The 19,639-nt window shown below is 43.5% G+C and overlaps 1 protein-coding gene across 2 annotated transcripts in view; it reads right to left on the minus strand.

Moving 5' to 3' along the window:
* The window catches only part of LOC112236526 (sarcolemma associated protein a), a 132,780-nt gene that overhangs the window by 60,561 nt on the left and 52,580 nt on the right, over window positions 1-19,639 (minus strand). For both annotated transcript variants that reach the window (XM_042329548.1, XM_042329550.1), the window contains exons 9-14: window positions 13,367-13,504; window positions 12,164-12,332; window positions 11,899-11,949; window positions 8,485-8,544; window positions 7,175-7,249; window positions 320-400 (exon numbers count right to left, since the gene is read on the minus strand). In XM_042329548.1, coding sequence (XP_042185482.1) covers window positions 320-400; window positions 7,175-7,249; window positions 8,485-8,544; window positions 11,899-11,949; window positions 12,164-12,332; window positions 13,367-13,504 — 574 coding nt within the window. The remainder of the gene's footprint in view (window positions 1-319; window positions 401-7,174; window positions 7,250-8,484; window positions 8,545-11,898; window positions 11,950-12,163; window positions 12,333-13,366; window positions 13,505-19,639) is intronic.

Genomic DNA, 19,639 nt, shown 5'->3' on the forward strand with positions numbered 1-19,639 from the left:
AACCTATATTTATTCCATGTTCTGGACACAACACTGCTTATTTCATTTCCTCATTCAGGGTTCAAATATTACAACAATACATTTACATAGTTACAATGTTAATATCGTACGCCTATGGACATGTTTTTAGTTCATAAACATGAAGACTATTTCATTAACTTCATGAATTAATATACAAAGTCAAATTATTTCACTTTTTCAGTCCTCATAAATGAATAGGAAATATCTACATACCTCTGACAATTTCACAATTGTTAATATTTTAGCCAAAAAGATGTCTTGTTTATATATTTAAACATTTTACTATTTCTGATGTTACCTGACGTGTCGTCACTGCTGCGGTTCTGGCTGGGGCTCAGTGTATCTGACATTTCAGTGTCTTTAGTATCCAGTTGGTTTTCTACAGAGCGACAGGAAGATACAACTTACAACTACTATAAAACACTCTCAGTACACTGAACTTCAAATAAATCACATGAAATAACATGTGGAATGTTGTCCCACTCCTCTTAAATGGCTGTGTGAAGTTGCTGGATATTGGTGGGAACTGGAACATTGTCGTACAGGTCGATCCAGAGCATCCCAAACATGCTCAATGGGTGACATGTCTGGTAAGTATGGAGGCCATGGAAGAACTTGGACATTTTCAGCTTCCAGGAATTGTGTACAGATTCTTGTGACATGGGGCCGTGCTTTATCATACTGAATCATGAGGCGATGGAGGTGGATGAATGGCACCACAATAGGCCTCGGGATCTCATCACGGTATCTCTGTGCATTCAAATGACCATTGAAAAATGCCATTGTGTTTGTTGTCCGTAGCTTATGCATGCCCATACCATAACCCCACCACCACAGGGCACTCTGTTCAGAACGGTGACATCAGCAAACCACTCGCACACACGACGCCATACTCCCAGGAACAGTTGAAACCGGGATTCATCTGTGAAGAGCACACGTCTCAAATGTGCCAGTGGCCATCGAAGCATTTGAAGTCTGTTACAACGCTGAATTGGTGAGTACGACGAGTACGCAGAAGAGACGGTTTCTGACAGTTTGTGCAGAAATCTTTGGTTGTGTAAAATCAGTTTCATCAGCTGTCCGGGTGGCTGGTCTCAGACGATCCCACAGGTGAAGAAGCCAGATGTGGAGGTCCTGGGCTGGCGTGGTTACACATGGTCTGCGGTACTGAGGCCGGTTGGACATACTGCCAAATTCTCTAAAACGAAGTTGGAGGCGGCTGATGGTTGAGAAATGAACATTCAACAATCTGGCAACAGCTCTGGTGAACATTCCTGCAGTCAGCATGTTAATTGCACACTCTCAAAACTTGAGAAATCTGTGGCATTGTGTTGTGACAAAATTGCACATTTTAGAGTGGCCATTTATTGTGCCCAGCACAAGGTGCACCTGTGTAATGATCATGCTGTTTAATCAGCTTCTTGATATGCCACACCTGTCAGGTGAATGGATTATCTTGGCAAAGGAAATATGCTCACTAAACAAGGATGTAAACAAATTTGTGTGCAAAATTTGAGAGAAAAAAGCTTTTGCTCGTATGGAAAAGTTCAGCTCATGAAACATGGGACCAACACTTTACATGTTGTGTTTATATTGTTGTTCAGTGTAGATGGGCTCTGACAACATACAGGAACCATACGTTTTAGTTGTAAATCATTTGGTGCAACTCAGTTTGATAAGGGGAACAAAGTGATGTGATTCAGTTTGATAAGGGGAACAGAGTGGTGTGATTCAGTTTGATAAGGGGAACAGAGTGATGTGATTCAGTTTGATAAGGGGAACAGAGTGATGTGATTCAGTTTGATAAGGGGAACAGAGTGATGTGATTCAGTTTGATTAGGGGAACAGAGTGATGTGATTCAGTTTGATAAGGGGAACAGAGTGGTGTGATTCAGTTTGACAAGGGGAACAGAGTGATGTGATTCAGTTTGATAAGGGGAACAGAGTGATGTGATTCAGTTTGATAAGGGGAACAGAGTGATGTGATTCAGTTTGATAAGGGGAACAGAGTGATGTGATTCAGTTTGATTAGGGGAACAGAGTGATGTGATTCAGTTTGATAAGGGGAACAGAGTGATGTGATTCAGTTTGATAAGGGGAACAGAGTGGTGTGATTCAGTTCTAAGCACTTTCTTTTGCATGAACATGAATTTCCCATTTAAAAGTATCTTCGCTGATGGGATGACTTCTCTAAGCTGAGTGGCCGTCTGTGTGTGCGTGCACCTTAGCTAAGCCATAGAGCAGACTGAGTATCTACCAGCCCACTATCAGATTATTGATGGGAGAAATGTATGCTTTTTGTCCCCCCCCCTCCCCACTTTATCTGAAATCCCCCTCACCCAATGATTAAGTTGTCATTTTTGCAGCAATTTGGGGGGAGCCAGGACTACAGTGCCTTGCGAAAGTATTCGGCCCCCTTGAACTTTGCGACCTTTTGCCACATTTCAGGCTTCAAACATAAAGATATAAAACAACAACAAGTGGGACACAATCATGAAGTGGAACGACATTTATTGGATATTTCAAACTTTTTTAACAAATCAAAAACTGAAAAATTGGGCGTGCAAAATTATTCAGCCCCCTTAAGTTAATACTTTGTAGCGCCACCTTTTGCTACGATTACAGCTGTAAGTCGCTTGGGGTATGTCTCTATCAGTTTTGCACATCGAGAGACTGAAATTTTTTCCCATTCCTCCTTGCAAAACAGCTCGAGCTCAGTGAGGTTGGATGGAGAGCATTTGTGAACAGCAGTTTTCAGTTCTTTCCACAGATTCTCGATTGGATTCAGGTCTGGACTTTGACTTGGCCATTCTAACACCTGGATATGTTTATTTTTGAACCATTCCATTGTAGATTTTGCTTTATGTTTTGGATCATTGTCTTGTTGGAAGACAAATCTCCGTCCCAGTCTCAGGTCTTTTGCAGACTCCATCAGGTTTTCTTCCAGAATGGTCCTGTATTTGGCTCCATCCATCTTCCCATCAATTTTAACCATCTTCCCTGTCCCTGCTGAAGAAAAGCAGGCCCAAACTATGATGCTGCCACTACCATGTTTGACAGTGGGGATGGTGTGTTCAGGGTGATGAGCTGTGTTGCTTTTACGCCAAACATAACGTTTTGCATTGTTGCCAAAAAGTTCAATTTTGGTTTCATCTGACCAGAGCACCTTCTTCCACATGTTTGGTGTGTCTCCCAGGTGGCTTGTGGCAAATTTTAAACAACACTTTTTATGGATATCTTTAAGAAATGGCTTTCTTCTTGCCACTCTCCAGATTTGTGCAATATACGACTGATTGTTGTCCTATGGACAAAGTCTCCCACCTCAGCTGTAGATCTCTGCAGTTCATCCAGAGTGATCATGGGCCTCTTGGCTGCATCTCTGATCAGTCTTCTCCTTGTATGAGCTGAAAGTTTAGAGGGACGGCCAGGTCTTGGTAGATTTGCAGTGGTCTGATACTCCTTCCATTTCAATATTATCGCTTGCACAGTGCTCCTTGGGATGTTTAAAGCTTGGGAAATCTTTTTGTATCCAAATCCGGCTTTAAACTTCTTCACAACAGTATCTCGGACCTGCCTGGTGTGTTCCTTGTTCTTCATGATGCTCTCTGCGCTTTTAACGGACCTCTGAGACTATCACAGTGCAGGTGCATTTATACGGAGACTTGATTACATACAGGTGGATTGTATTTATCATCATTAGTCATTTAGGTCAACATTGGATCATTCAGAGATCCTCACTGAACTTCTGGAGAGAGTTTGCTGCACTGAAAGTAAAGGGGCTGAATAATTTTGCATGCCCAATTTTTCAGTTTTTGATTTGTTAAAAAAGTTTGAAATATCCAACAAATGTCGTTCCACTTCATGATTGTGTCCCACTTGTTGTTGATTCTTCACAAAAAAATAGTTTTATATCTTTATGTTTGAAGCCTGAAATGTGGCAAAAGGTCGCAAAGTTCAAGGGGGCTGAATACCTTCGCAAGGCACTGTATGTCAATATTAAATCTTCGACCAATGAATGAGACTATGCGCAGCTCGCAGAAATTATTGCTGTCCTTTATGGATGTGAGTTACATCCTCTCTGGTAGGTTACACAAGTCCAGTTGGATGTGAGTTACATCCTCTCTGGTAGGTTACACAAGTCCAGTTGGATGTGAGTTACATCCTCTCCTCTCTGGTAGGTTACACAAGTCCAGTTGGATGTGAGTTACATCCTCTCCTCTCTGGTAGGTTACACAAGTCCAGTTGGATGTGAGTTACATCCTCTCTGGTAGGTTACACAAGTCCAGTTGGATGTGAGTTACATCCTCTCCTCTCTGGTAGGTTACACAAGTCCAGTTGGATGTGAGTTACATCCTCTCCTCTCTGGTAGGTTACACAAGTCCAGTTGGATGTGAGTTACATCCTCTCTGGTAGGTTACACAAGTCCAGTTGGATGTGAGTTACATCCTCTCTGGTAGGTTACACAAGTCCAGTTGGATGTGAGTTACATCCTCTCCTCTCTGGTAGGTTACACAAGTCCAGTTGGATGTGAGTTACATCCTCTCCTCTCTGGTAGGTTACACAAGTCCAGTTGGATGTGAGTTACATCCTCTCCTCTCTGGTAGGTTACACAAGTCCAGTTGGATGTGAGTTACATCCTCTCTGGTAGGTTACACAAGTCCAGTTGGATGTGAGTTACATCCTCTCCTCTCTGGTAGGTTACACAAGTCCAGTTGGATGTGAGTTACATCCTCTCCTCTCTGGTAGGTTACACAAGTCCAGTTGGATGTGAGTTACATCCTCTCTGGTAGGTTACACAAGTCCAGTTGCATGTGAGTTACACGACAGAGAGGACGACAGAGAGGACGACAGAGAGGACGACAGAGAGGACGACAGAGAGGGCACTGTGGAGTGACAATGCCTGGAGACCTGGACACAGTTAAATAAAGGTTCAAATACAACGGGGCGGTCAGTGTTCAGGGTTGATCAGTCACTCAAGGGGGGTCAGCGGAGCCCCCTGGGGTAAAGATTGAATTACCATTCTTGCCTTTAGACCTCTACTAGTATTAGGAACAACGTGGGAAGAGCCATGTTTTGATGTTGCCTGATCTTGATGGCAGTAATCTGGTGTGTGTACTGTAATCTGGTGTGTGTACTGTAATCTGGTATGTGTACTGTAATCTGGTGAGTAATCTGGTGTGTGTACTGTAATCTGGTGTGTAATCTGGTGTGTGTACTGTATTCTGGTGTGTGTATTGTAATCTGGTGTGTGTACTGTAATCTGGTGAGTAATCTGGTGTGTGTACTGTAATCTGGTGTGTGTACTGTAATCTGGTGTGTAATCTGGTGTGTGTACTGTAATATGGTGTGTGTACTGTAATATGGTGTGTGTACTGTAATCTGGTGTGTAATCTGGTGTGTGTATTGTAATCTGGTGTGTGTACTGTAATCTGGTGTGTGTACTGTAATCTGGTGAGCAATCTGGTGTGTGTACTGTAATCTGGTGTGTGTACTGTAATCTGTGTAATTTTGGGGGATTAAGGACATCTGATTTGAACTAAATCAGAGGACCGCCCCTGAGCCCAGTTAGGGCCAGACAGCCTGAGACAGCCCTCTTCTGCCATTCTGAATAAAACCCCACTTTGAGAAATTATCAGTAGACCATGTTTTTCTCCAGTAGGAGAGGGACTGAAGGTTGTAGACCATTGCTGAATCTTTTAACCATACCAGGTGGTTAAAACTCTTAGACTATCGATACCGACAGAATAAGAACAAGTCTTTGATAATAATTACTAGTCTGCAGCTAGGAATTCGGCATCATTGAACGAGAAGAACGACAACCGCCGAAACATCCATCCTATAACGAATGTGACTCTGAACAATCCCCTCTAACCACAACCGAGAGAGGGAGAGAGACGGACAATTCTGCAAAAGAAATGAAACTTTTCACCAGCGATCAAGACGACACACTGAGCGTAAATATATATATTCATTACAATTGTTCCCGAATGAGTGAGCGTTCATGTGTAAAGGATTAGCATTTTAATTGTTATAATTAACTCTGTAGGGACTTCTTAGTCGACCCACCATCGCCCCTCTGTCTAACAAGCTGCCATGCCGGTTTAGCCCACTAGGGCACATTCTATCACCACATGTAACCATATTTACTGTTTGTTTATGCATTTCTGTGAATTACTTAGTTAGTAATAAATAAATGATTTAAGACAATTGATGTATGGATGACTCATAGTGACGACTGGGTTCGTGCAGATGGCCAACAATTTACAACGTTTGGAATGAGACTAACATGAGGTAAAATAAATAAATCATTAAATCAGAAGACTATTGATCAGATATGAAAATATCTGAAAGGTTATATTGGGAAATTATAACTTTGTAATCTGAATACTTTCCTTGGTGCCCCGACTTCCTAGTTAATTACAGTTACACAATTAATTACTTTGATCGCGTTGTCCTAATTACAGGGAATCTTTGATAAAACTATGTCTTCAATTTAATGATAGTAAAGACACGACACAGGCTATATCTGGTATTTCCACAGGGTGGTGCTGCTGGACACATTCTGGAGCTAATCTATAGATGTTGTATTGTCACATACACCGGATAGGTGCAGTGAAATGAGTTGTTTTAAAGGGTAAGTCATAATAGTATGATAGGTGTTGTTTGACAGGGTCAGTCATAGTAGTAAGATAAGTGCAGTGAAATGTGTGATTTTACAGGGTCAGCCAAAGTAGGACGGCACAAATTAGGATTAAGTGCCTTGCTCAAGGGCACAGACAGGTTATTCCAACCAGCAACCTTTTGGTTCTTAGCCCAAAGCTCTAACCACTATGGCCCCACTAGGCTACCTGCTGATTGGTTCTTAGCCCAAAGCTCTAACCACTATGGCCCCACTAGGCTACCTGCTGATTGGTTCTTAGCCCAAAGCTCTAACCACTATGGCCCCACTAGGCTACCTGCTGATTGGTTCTTAGCCCAAAGCTCTAACCACTATGGCCCCACTAGGCTACCTGCTGATTGGTTCTTAGCCCAAAGCTCTAACCACTATGGCCCCACTAGGCTACCTGCTGATTGGTTCTTAGCCCAAAGCTCTAACCACTATGGCCCCACTAGGCTACCTGCTGATTGTTGTTGAACCAAAAGCTTCCCTTACCTTTGAGTTTGTCAGGATTGGCAAGGCGGTCTCCTGCTGCTGTCTGGCTGTTCTGCAGGTGGGCATCTATCACCTCTGACAAAGACATGGAGATTCTGTTACTAACATAGTACGACCAGGCTCATACCCACTACATACCAGTGGGTACGACCAGGCTCATACCCACTACATACCAGTGGGAACGACCAGGCTCATACCCACTACATACCAGTGGGAACGACCAGGCTCATACCCACTACATACCAGTGGGAACGACCAGGCTCATACCCACTACATACCAGTGGGAACGACCAGGCTCATACCCACTACATACCAGTGGGAACGACCAGGCTCATACCCACTACATACCAGTGGGTACGACCAGGCTCATACCCACTACATACCAGTGGGAACGACCAGGCTCATACCCACTACATACCAGTGGGAACGACCAGGCTCATACCCACTACATACCAGTGGGAACGACCAGGCTCATACCCACTACATACCAGTGGGAACGACCAGGCTCATACCCACTACATACCAGTGGGAACGACCAGGCTCATACCCACTACATACTATTGAGTCCAGTTTATCATGAATCATGGCATCCCCCGGCAGCTGTGACTCAGAGCAGGTATGTGAGGAGCTGCCTTGTTTAAAACCCACTGTGACTCAGAGCAGGTACATGAGGAGCTGCCTTGTTTAAAACCCACTGTGACTCAGAGCTGGTACATGAGGAGCTGCCTTGTTTAAAACCCACTGTGACTCAGAGCTGGTACATGAGGAGCTGCCTTGTTTAAAACCCACTGTGACTCAGAGCTGGTACATGAGGAGCTGCCTTGTTTAAAACCCACTGTGACTCAGAGCAGGTACATGAGGAGCTGCCTTGTTTAAAACCAATGCATGGTACTACTAGATGCAAAAGCCTTCACAGATCATTTTGAGGAGAGAGGTGTCAATATTAAAAACATATTCGCTATTACAATTGACGGTTCCCCCACTATGGTGTGGAAACAAAGAATTCTCAGAGCTGATTGAAGATAAGCTTGGCCACCCTGTGGTTAAATGTCACTATCATTCACCAAGAGAATCTGTGTTCCAGGATCAAGTCAGTCATGGTAATGGACAGCGCCTCTGTTTAGCGGGCTATAGAATTATTCAGTTTGTGGGAAATTAGACGTTTAATAGACACAATTAGTTGTAATCCACATATGAAAATCAGAACTTGCATACAGATCATTAGAAATGTTAGGATAAATTGCCAACCAATTGCCAACCAAAAGGCCAAAAGGTTGCCAACCCCTGCCTTAGAGACACACGTAACTTACCATCAAAGTTAGCCAGCCTGTGCAACGACGAACCCACTGCTTCTTTCAACTGCTTCACAGCTGCAGTGTGATAAAAAAGAAGAAAAAGGATCAACATCATGACATCTGACATGTCTAGACATGATATCTCTATGGTATCTTCTGAGGATCAGTATCTGATATCTCTAGACAGCTTCTGAGGAGCAGTAGGTAGTCATTTTAATAAGAACAGAAAAACAATAGTAATGTTTATCATGGCCTGTGAAATGGCTGTAGTCTATATGGTGAGGTCTACAGTCATGGCTCAGGGCAATCACTGATCATGGATTAATTATCCAAAGTAATTCATCATGCTACAATTCTCTCCTGAACATGACACAAAGCAGGCAGAATGTAGTGCTACAGACCGGTGCAGAGAGAACAGGTGGTGTCACCGTTAGCAGATAAACTACAGCACCAAACATGCAACAGGGAAGTTAAACGTCCCAGACAGTACAAGAGAGGAACCAAACCCTTAAGGCTAATAATATCGGGTAAAAAGCTAGAAAGGTGTGGTTGGCATGCAGAAAACAATGTCCGATTGTGAATGTCTCAACAGAAGAGAACAAGCTTATGCAAGTATATGAAGAAAAAAGAAGAAGCAAAACCACAATGAAAAAAATGGGGAAAGCATGTTTGTGACAATGAAAGGACGACTTCATTTCTGGGAACTCCTACACCGTTGAACCCCTCCAGTAGCCTGGCCTCAGATGCACTGAGCGAGGATAACCCTTAGAACACTGCAGTTCCCTTGACAACAGTAGAACACTAGTTCTATCATCACGGTATTTGGTATTTGTGGCCTATATTAGTATACAGTACCCCGGTCTAGACCAGCAGAACCCTATATTAATATACAGTATCCCAGCAGAACCCTATATTAATATACAGTACCCCAGTCTAGACCAGCAGAACCCTATATTAATATACAGTACCCCGGTCTAGACCAGCAGAACCCTATATTAATATACAGTACCCCGGTCTAGACCAGCAGAACCCTATATTAATATACAGTACCCGGTCTAGACCAGCAGAACCCTATATTAGTATATAGTACCCCGGTATAGACCAGCAGAACCCTATATTAATATACAGTACCCCGGTCTAGACCAGCAGAACCCTATATTAATATACAGTACCCCAGCAGAACCCTATATTAGTATACAGTACCCCAGTCTAGACCAGCAGAACCCTATATTAGTATACAGTACCCCAGTCTAGACCAGCAGAACCCTATATTAATATACAGTACCCCAGTCTAGACCAGCAGAACCCTATATTAATATACAGTAACCCGGTCTAGACCAGTAGAACCCTATTAAAACATCCTATTGCAGAACCTATATTAGTATGCAATACTCAACAAAAATCAATGCAACATGCAATAATTTTAAAGATTTTACAGTACAAGAAAATCAGTGAATTGAAATAAATATATTAGGCCCTAATCTATAGATTTGACATGACTGGGCAGGGACGCAGCCATAGGCCCACCACTTGGGAGCCAGGCCCAGCCAATGAGAACAAGTTTTTTGAAACAAAGGGCTTTATTCCCCCCACCAGACGATCCCACAGGTTTAGAAGCCAGACGTGGAGGTCCTGGGCTGACGTGGCCACACGTGGTCAGCGGTTGTGAGGCCGGTTGGACGTACTGTTACATTTTCTAAAACAACGTTGGAGGCGGCTTATGGTAGAGAAATGAACTAATTCTCTTGCAACAGCTCTGGTGGACATTCCTGCAGTCAGCATGCCATTTGAACGCTCCTTCAACTTGAGACATTGTGTCATTGTTGTGTAAAAACTGCACATTTTAGAGTAGCCTTCAATTGTCCCCAGCTCAAGGTGCACCTGTGTAATGATCATGCTGTTGAATTAGCTTCTTGATATGCCACACCTGTCAGGTGGATGGATTATCTTGGCAAAGGAGAAGTGCTCACTAACAGGGACGTAAACAAAGGTTTTTGTGCTACTGCAAAATTTAGGGGATCTTTTTTTCAGCTCATGTATCTTGGGACCAAAACTTCACGTTGTGTTTATATTGTTTTTCAATGTAGTAAATCAAAATAGTTAACAACCTTAAGTGTGGTTCTCCTACTGCACATCCCATACAGTATGGTGGTTACTCCTACTGCACATTCCATACAGTATGGTGGTTACTCCTACTGCACATCCCATACAGTATGGTGTTTACTCCTACTGCACATCCCATACAGTATGGTGTTTACTGCTACTGCACATCCCATACAGTATGGTGGTTACTCCTACTGCACATCCCATACAGTATGGTGGTTACTCCTACTGTACATCACATACAGTATGGTGTTTACTGCTACTGCACATCCCATACAGTATCATGGTTACTCCTACTGCACATCCCATACAGTATGGTGGTTACTCCTACTGCACATCCCATACAGTATGGTGGTTACTCCTACTGCACATCCCATACAGTATGGAGTTTACTACTACTGCACATCCCATACAGTATGGTGGTTAATCCTACTGCACATCCCATACAGTATCATGGTTACTCCTACTGCACATCCCATACAGTATGGTGGTTACTCCTACTGCACATCCCATACAGTATGGAGTTTACTACTACTGCACATCCCATACAGTATGGTGGTTAATCCTACTGCACATCCCATACAGTATCATGGTTACTCCTACTGCACATCCCATACAGTATGGTGGTTACTGCTACTGCACATCCCATACAGTATGGTGGTTACTCCTACTGTACATCCCATACAGTATGGTGGTTACTGCTACTGTACATCCCATACAGTATGATGGTTACTGCTACTGTACATCCCATACAGTATGGTGGTTACTGCTACTGCACATCCCATACAGTATGGTGGTTACTGCTACTGCACATCCCATACAGTATGGGGTTTACTCCTACTGCACATCCCATACAGTATGGTGGTTACTGCTACTGCACATCCCATACAGTATGGTGGTTACTGCTACTGCACATCCCATACAGTATGGTGGTTACTGCTACTGCACATCCCATACAGTATGGTGGTTACTGCTACTGCACATCCCATACAGTATCAGATCTCCCAACACAGAACCACAGAGCCTGGGTACAGCAGGAATCTTGATGAACACACAGTCTCTACAGTAACCAGCAGCTACTTTTCACACAGAACACAAGAAGCAAGACGGAAACGGACGTCGGGACGGAACAAAGAACAGCAACGGAAGGAAGAGTCAGTAGATTATAACATGGAGGAGTTATGCATGTTAGACCCAGACCGCCAGCCCACCCAGACCGCCAGCCCACCCAGACCGCCAGCCCACCCAAACCGCCACTCACCCAGACCGCCAGCCCACCCAGACCGCCACTCACCCAGACCGCCACTCACCCAGACCGCCACTCACCTAAACTGTTGTTGTCCTTGATGCTTTTCTCCTGCAGCTGTTCTAAACCAACTGGAAACAACAACAATAGATTAGAGAGGATGTGGAGTGACTAAAATAAGCCAATCGTAGATGACCCGTTTCCCCTGCTGGGGTTCGGTTAGGGAAAACTCTTCCCTACACAGAGACATCTCAGGGGTAGAGTCATAAATCGAGAGGAGATGGACCAATAACCTACGCAGCAACGGTCTGCAGCACCAGTATGTGTGTGTGTGTGTTACATTACCTTGCAGGGCAGTGAGGCGTTTGTTAGAGAAGTCGTTATCAGCCTGTAAGGCCTCAAAGCGGGCCTGTAGAGCCTGTTCCTTCTCCTCCATCTCATCAATACAAAGCTGCAGTTCCTTCTTCTCCATCTGACCCCTCTGAGTCAACTCCTCCTGACGACCCTCTGCCAGCTACACACACACACACACACACACACACAGGAACAAACACACACACTATTATGCTATGGGTACTTTTGGTTGGGATGGTCACTAAATAGCAATATCACTCATCTCTGCCACACCAAGTCAAGGCTTATTCCACATCCCCAACCCCTGGCACTTTTCTCAAGGAATCCTTACTCCATTTCCTGGATCCCATCTCCTCGTCTCTTTCTCAAAACCAATTGGAGAAGATCATAGGTTAAGGACCCTGTACCTTACTGGAGGTGGTCACAGAGGGGAGGGACCCTGTACCTTATTGGAGGACCCTGGGAGGGACCCTGTACCTTATTGGAGGTGGTCACAGAGGGGAGGGACCCTGTACCTTATTGGAGGACCCTGGGAGGGACCCTGTACCTTATTGGAGGTGGTCACAGAGGGGAGGGACCCTGTACCTTATTGGAGGTGGTCACAGAGGGGAGGGACCCTGTACCTTATTGGAGGTGGTCACAGAGGGGAGGGACCCTGTACCTTATTGGAGGACCCTGGGAGGGACCCTGTACCTTATTGGAGGTGTTCACAGAGGAGAGGGACCCTGTACCTTATTGGATGTGATCACAGAGGGGAGGGACCCTGTACCTTATTGGAGGTGGTCACAGAGGGGAGGGACCCTGTTTCTTATTGGAGGTGGTCACAGAGGGGAGGGACCCTGTATCTTATTGGAGGTGGTCACAGAGGGGAGGGACCCTGTATCTTATTGGAGGTGGTCACAGAGGGGAGGGACCCTGTACCTTATTGGAGGTGGTCACAGAGGGGAGGGACCCTGAACCTTATTGGAGGTGGTCACAGAGGGGAGGGACCCTGTACCTTATTGGATGTGATCACAGAGGGGAGGGACCATGTACCTTATTGGAGGTGGTCACAGAGGGGAGGGACCCTGTATCTTATTGGAGGTGGTCACAGAGGGGAGGGACCCTGTACCTTATCCAGTACAGGTGAGAAGGAGGCGAGGAGATAGGAAGCGAGGAATAAAGCTAATTGAGATAGAGTCCTCTGACCATCACCTTTATCTTGTCAGTGAGGTCCTTGATCTCGTTGACAGCGCCGTTGTATTTATTAGCCAGTTCTCTGAGCTCTTCATGGTTCCTCTCATTCATCTCCTTCAGGTGGGAACACTCATCCTCCGTGTTACTGAGGCTTCTCTAAAAGGAAGGAAAAAAAGGAGACCCATCATCATCATCAATATGGAACTCGCCCCGGCATACAGTCAGCCAGGACAAGTTGAATCATGTATTTAACCCCTCCACCCAGCCTACAGTCAGCCAGGACAAGTTTAATCATGTATTTTACCATGTCTAATACACAAATGTTTTAAAATGTTTAGCAACGTTGTGCTGTACTGGACAGGCCCCAGCCAGGTATGAAGGTCTGTCTCACCTCGACCTCTGACAGCTTCCTGACCACCTCTACCTAGTCTCAAATCTAACCCTATCTAGCTGATTTTGGAACATTGCTGTGGGCACAGCCAAACAACGGATGCAATGGATTCGACTTCTGCTTTACTTCCTTACTGCAGTGCCAGTGGCAAACTTGCCAGAGTAAATTATTAGAAAGAGTCAATTTCTAGACTATAAAAGGTCAAATATACAAGTCTAAGTGTCATTTTATAATAACTGAATTGAAGTTGGCTTGAAAATGTTTTGAGTTTATGCCGCGACCGTTAGTGGTAGATGGTGGCATTCTGTCTCTGTACCACACAGGGGAGTTATAACGCTGATCTATCGGTAATCTAAACTGTGGAACAAATGTACTATCTTTTCGTAAATTATTGGTGGTGTTTTCAGTCTGAGAGTCTCTCTTCTCTGGCACTAGAGTCCTGCATCAATTCAAAACAATAAAGGTGGCCTGGAATTAAGACAGAGCTTGGGTAAATACAAATGGGGGAATGTCACATGACATGTGGATTGACAATTTTTGAAAAATAGGCACAGTGTGCTTTTGGTTTCCCTCCCACTAAAAACAGAAAGAAATCATTTTAAATAACATTTACCAGAGTGAAAGAGTGATAGCCCTTCTATATAAAGTGAAACGGAGTCCTTCTTTGCTGATGTACAGAAGAAACTAAATGAAAGAGTCCAGTGAGGATTTGAGTGACTCCCTCATTCTTGGCTTTGGATCAAAATAATTAAGTACCAACATTCTTTCTGATAGTCTTGAATAAAGAAATGTTTTGACCAAGTTAAGCTGCTCATGTGGGTGTTAAATTATTTATTTATGACATTATGGTTACAATGAAGAATGTAAACAAAATAAATCCTCATCATAATGAATAATCAGATGTGTGTTGCAAGCTTCATTTCCTCTTGTTTGTACTCATTTTATCTCCAGCATCACTCTGCCTCAGGGCCTCAAACGGCACCATTTTGTTTCCCTCGGTCGTCCACACGCACTTTAAACATTTGGATAATAAAGCATTTAAAGGCGGACATTGGTTGATTTGAATAGTTCTGGACAGCCAAATGTCTAACTCCATACATGCCTTTGATTTTTAACATTCCCAAAAGGCAGATTATTATAACCTACTGCAGGCCTAACACCTATGTGTTTAACCTTCTGAATTAACGATTGTACTGAAGATAGAAGCCGCCTCTTAATGAGTTCAGAGAGCCGATCTGTTATCCAACCATTATTCTTATTAACCCTGCATTATAATTATATAAACTCCCCTTAGATATTCTCTGTAGGGTTTTACATTTCTAAATCAATATCACAGACCAGATTTGCCCCTTGGATATTAATTTAGAATCCTCCAATCCTCAAAATGTAATTAGATCTACAGGGACATTTTATTGATCTGCCAGTATTTTCATATAGAATCCGCCCCTCTTAATGAGTTCCGAGAGCCGTGTCATACCAATTATTAATGGATTATCTACCATGGCAACCACTTGTTAGGAAACATTTTTAAATTGTGTGTATTTTTTTTATTTTTATCGAATACAATAATATATTTGTACCACTAGATGCGGTGTTTTTATTTACAGTAGTGATGACAGCTGGAGGCATTTTGTTTTTCACTAGCGTAGCAGGCTGTGTGTTTTTATTTACAGTAGTGATGACAGCTGGAGGCATTTTGTTTTTCACTAGCGTAGCAGGCTGTGTGTTTTTATTTACAGTAGTGATGACAGCTCGAGGCATTTTGTTTTTCACTAGCGTAGCAGGCTGTGTGTTTTTATTTACAGTAGTGATGACAGCTCGAGGCATTTTGTTTTTCACTAGCGTAGCAGGCTGTGTGTTTTTATTTACAGTAGTGGTGACAGCTGGAGGCATTTTGTTTTTCACTAGCGTAGCAGGCTGTGTGTTTCTATTTACAGTAGTGGTGACAGCTGGAGGCATTTTGTTTTTCACTAGCGTAGCAGGCTGTGTGTTTTTATTTACAGTAGTGATGACAGCTGGAGGCATTTTGTTTTTCACTAGCGTAGCAGGCTGTGTGTTTTTATTTACAGTAGTGATGACAGCTGGAGGCATTTTGTTTTTCACTAGCGTAGCAGGCTGTGTGTTTTTATTTACAGTAGTGATGACAGCTGGAGGCATTTTGTTTTTCACTAGCGTAGCAGGCTGTGTGTTTTTATTTACAGTAGTGGTGACAGCTGGAGGCATTTTGTTTTTCACTAGCGTAGCAGGCTGTGTGTTTTTATTTACGTAGTGATGACAGCTCGAGGCATTTTGTTTTTCACTAGCGTAGCAGGCTGTGTGTTTTTATTTACAGTAGTGGTGACAGCTCGAGGCATTTTGTTTTTCACTAGCGTAGCAGGCTGTGTGTTTTTATTTACAGTAGTGGTGACAGCTCGAGGCATTTTGTTTTTCACTAGCGTAGCAGGCTGTGTGTTTTTATTTACAGTAGTGATGACAGCTCGAGGCATTTTGTTTTTCACTAGCGTAGCAGGCTGTGTGTTTTTATTTACAGTAGTGGTGACAGCTCGAGGCATTTTGTTTTTCACTAGCGTAGCAGGCTGTGTGTTTTTATTTACAGTAGTGGTGACAGCTCGAGGCATTTTGTTTTTCACTAGCGTAGCAGGCTGTGTGTTTTTATTTACAGTAGTGATGACAGCTGGAGGCATTTTGTTTTTCACTAGCGTAGCAGGCTGTGTGTTTTTATTTACAGTAGTGATGACAGCTGGAGGCATTTTGTTTTTCACTAGCGTAGCAGGCTGTGTGTTTTTATTTACAGTAGTGGTGACAGCTGGAGGCATTTTGTTTTTCACTAGCGTAGCAGGCTGTGTGTTTTTATTTACAGTAGTGATGACAGCTGGAGGCATTTTGTTTTTCACTAGCGTAGCAGGCTGTGTGTTTTTATTTACAGTAGTGATGACAGCTGGAGGCATTTTGTTTTTCACTAGCGTAGCAGGCTGTGTGTTTTTATTTACAGTAGTGATGACAGCTGGAGGCATTTTGTTTTTCACTAGCGTAGCAGGCTGTGTGTTTTTATTTACAGTAGTGATGACAGCTGGAGGCATTTTGTTTTTCACTAGCGTAGCAGGCTGTGTGTTTTTATTTACAGTAGTGATGACAGCTCGAGGCATTTTGTTTTTCACTAGCGTAGCAGGCTGTGAATTCTGCAAACAACGTTTGCACGATGAGCTATTAGCAGGACAATAGACTCTTCAACCTTTACAAGAGTCTAATAGCTCGGCTACTGTAGTCCCCCAACTTGGAATGTATTAAGGACTCTAAAGGTTTACATTTCTAACTCCAAACCTCATGCAACCGCACAAATGTCAGATCAGGCACATACTGTACAGTATTTATGCATTTGTTAATAAAATAATTATAAAAATACTCTTTCAAAATGCTGATGTTTCAGCAGGACAATAGGGAAGACATTTTACTGAATGACAGAATATAATATGGCGGCAGCCCACAAGCTGTGCTGCAGTACGAAACGACTTTTATAAAAGGAAGAACCGCTGAACTAGTAGTCCGGTTCTGATAATAATAACCTTAGTTGTGCTAGAGTTAAGTCCCAGAGCCATCCACCAAGCCAACAACGAGCATGATAAACTACACAACACACCATTCATGAGGTCTCTAACACACAGATACTGGTTCAGACCATTCATGAGGTCTCTAACACACTGATACTGGTTCAGACCATTCAGGAGGTCTATAAATCAAATCAAATAGATACAGCAGCAGCAATAGATACAGCAGCAGTAATAGATACAGCAGCAGCAATAGATACAGCAGCAGCAATAGATACAGCAGCAGCAATAGATACAGCAGCAGCAGTAGATACAACAGCAGCAGCAATAGATACAGCAGCAGCAATAGATACAGCAGCAGCAATAGATACAGCAGCAGCAATAGATACAGCAGCAGCAGTAATAGTTACAGCAGCAGCAGTAATAGATACAGCAGCAGTAATAGATACAGCAGCAGCAATAGATACAGCAGCAGCAATAGATACAGCAGCAGCAGCAATAGATACAGCAGCAGCAGCAATAGATACAGCAGCAGCAGCAATAGATACAGCAGCAGCAATAGATACAGCAGCAGCAATAGATACAGCAGCAGCAGCAATAGATACAGCAGCAGCAGTAGATACAGCAGCAGCAGCAATAGATACAGCAGCAGTAATAGTTACAGCAGCAGCAAAAGATACAGCAGCAGCAATAGTTACAGCAGCAGCAATAGATACAACAGCAGCAATAGATACAGCAGCAGCAGTAGATACAGCAGCAGCAGTAATAGTTACAGCAGCAGCAGTAATAGTTACAGCAGCAGCAGTAATAGATACAGCAGCAGCAGTAATAGATACAGCAGCAGCAATAGATACAGCAGCAGCAGCAATAGTTACAGCAGCAGTAATAGATACAGCAGCAGCAATAGTTACAGCAGCAGCAATAGATACAGCAGCAGCAATAGATACAGCAGCAGCCATAGATACAGCAGCAGCCATAGATACAGCAGCAGCAATAGATACAGCAGCAGGAATAGATACAGCAGCAGCAGCAATAGATACAGCAGCAGGAATAGATACAGCATCAGCAGCAATAGATACAGCAGCAGCAATAGATACAGCAGCAGCAATAGATACAGCAGCAGCAGCAATATATACAGCAGCAGCAGCAATAGATACAGCAGCAGGAATAGATACAGCAGCAGCAGCAATAGATACAGCAGCAGCAATAGATACAGCAGCAGTAAGACACAGCAGCAGCAGCAATAGATACAGCAGCAGCAATAGATACAGCAGCAGTAATAGATACAGCAGCAGCAGCAATAGATACAGCAAATCAAATCAAATCAAATTTTATTTGTCACATACACATGGTTCGCAGATGTTAATGCGAGTGTAGCGAAATGCTTGTGCTTCTAGTTCCGACAATGCAGTAATAACGAACAAGTAATCTAACTAACAATTCCAAAAAACTACTGTCTTATACACAGTGTAAGGGGATAAAGAATATGTACATAAGGATATATGAATGAGTGATGGTACAGAGCAGCATAGGCAAGATACAGTAGATGGTATCGAGTACAGTATATACATATGAGATAAGTATGTAAACCAAGTGGCATAGTTAAAGTGGCTAGTGATACATGTATTACATAAGGATGCAGTCGATGATATAGAGTACAGTATCTACGTATGCATATGAGATGAACAATGTAGGGTAAGTAACATTATATAAGGTAGCATTGTTTAAAGTGGCTAGCGATACATTTACATCATTTCCCATCAATTCCCATGATTAAAGTGGCTGGAGTAGAGTCAGTGTCATTGACAGTGTGTTGGCAGTAGCCACTCAATGTTAGTGGTGGCTGTTTAACAGTCTGATGGCCTTGAGATAGAAGCTGTTTTTCAGTCTCTCGGTCCCAGCTTTGATGCACCTGTACTGACCTCGCCTTCTGGATGGCAGCGGGGTGAACAGGCAGTGGCTCGGGTGGTTGATGTCCTTGATGATCTTTATGGCCTTCCTGTAGCATCGGGTGGTGTAGGTGTCCTGGAGGGCAGGTAGTTTGCCCCGGTGATGCGTTGTGCAGACCTCACTACCCTCTGGAGAGCCTTACGGTTGAGGGCGGTGCAGTTGCCATACCAGGCGGTGATACAGCCCGCCAGGATGCTCTCGATTGTGCATCTGTAGAAGTTTGTGAGTGCTTTTGGTGACAAGCCGAATTTCTTCAGCCTCCTGAGGTTGAAGAGGCGCTGCTGCGCCTTCCTCACGATGCTGTCTGTGTGAGTGGACCAATTCAGTTTGTCTGTGATGTGTATGCCGAGGAACTTAAAACTTGCTACCCCCTGGTTCAGACCATTCAGGAGGTCTCTAACACAC

Source organism: Oncorhynchus tshawytscha, linkage group LG02 (genome assembly GCF_018296145.1).
Source record: "Oncorhynchus tshawytscha isolate Ot180627B linkage group LG02, Otsh_v2.0, whole genome shotgun sequence".
NCBI classification, from domain to species: domain Eukaryota; kingdom Metazoa; phylum Chordata; class Actinopteri; order Salmoniformes; family Salmonidae; genus Oncorhynchus; species Oncorhynchus tshawytscha.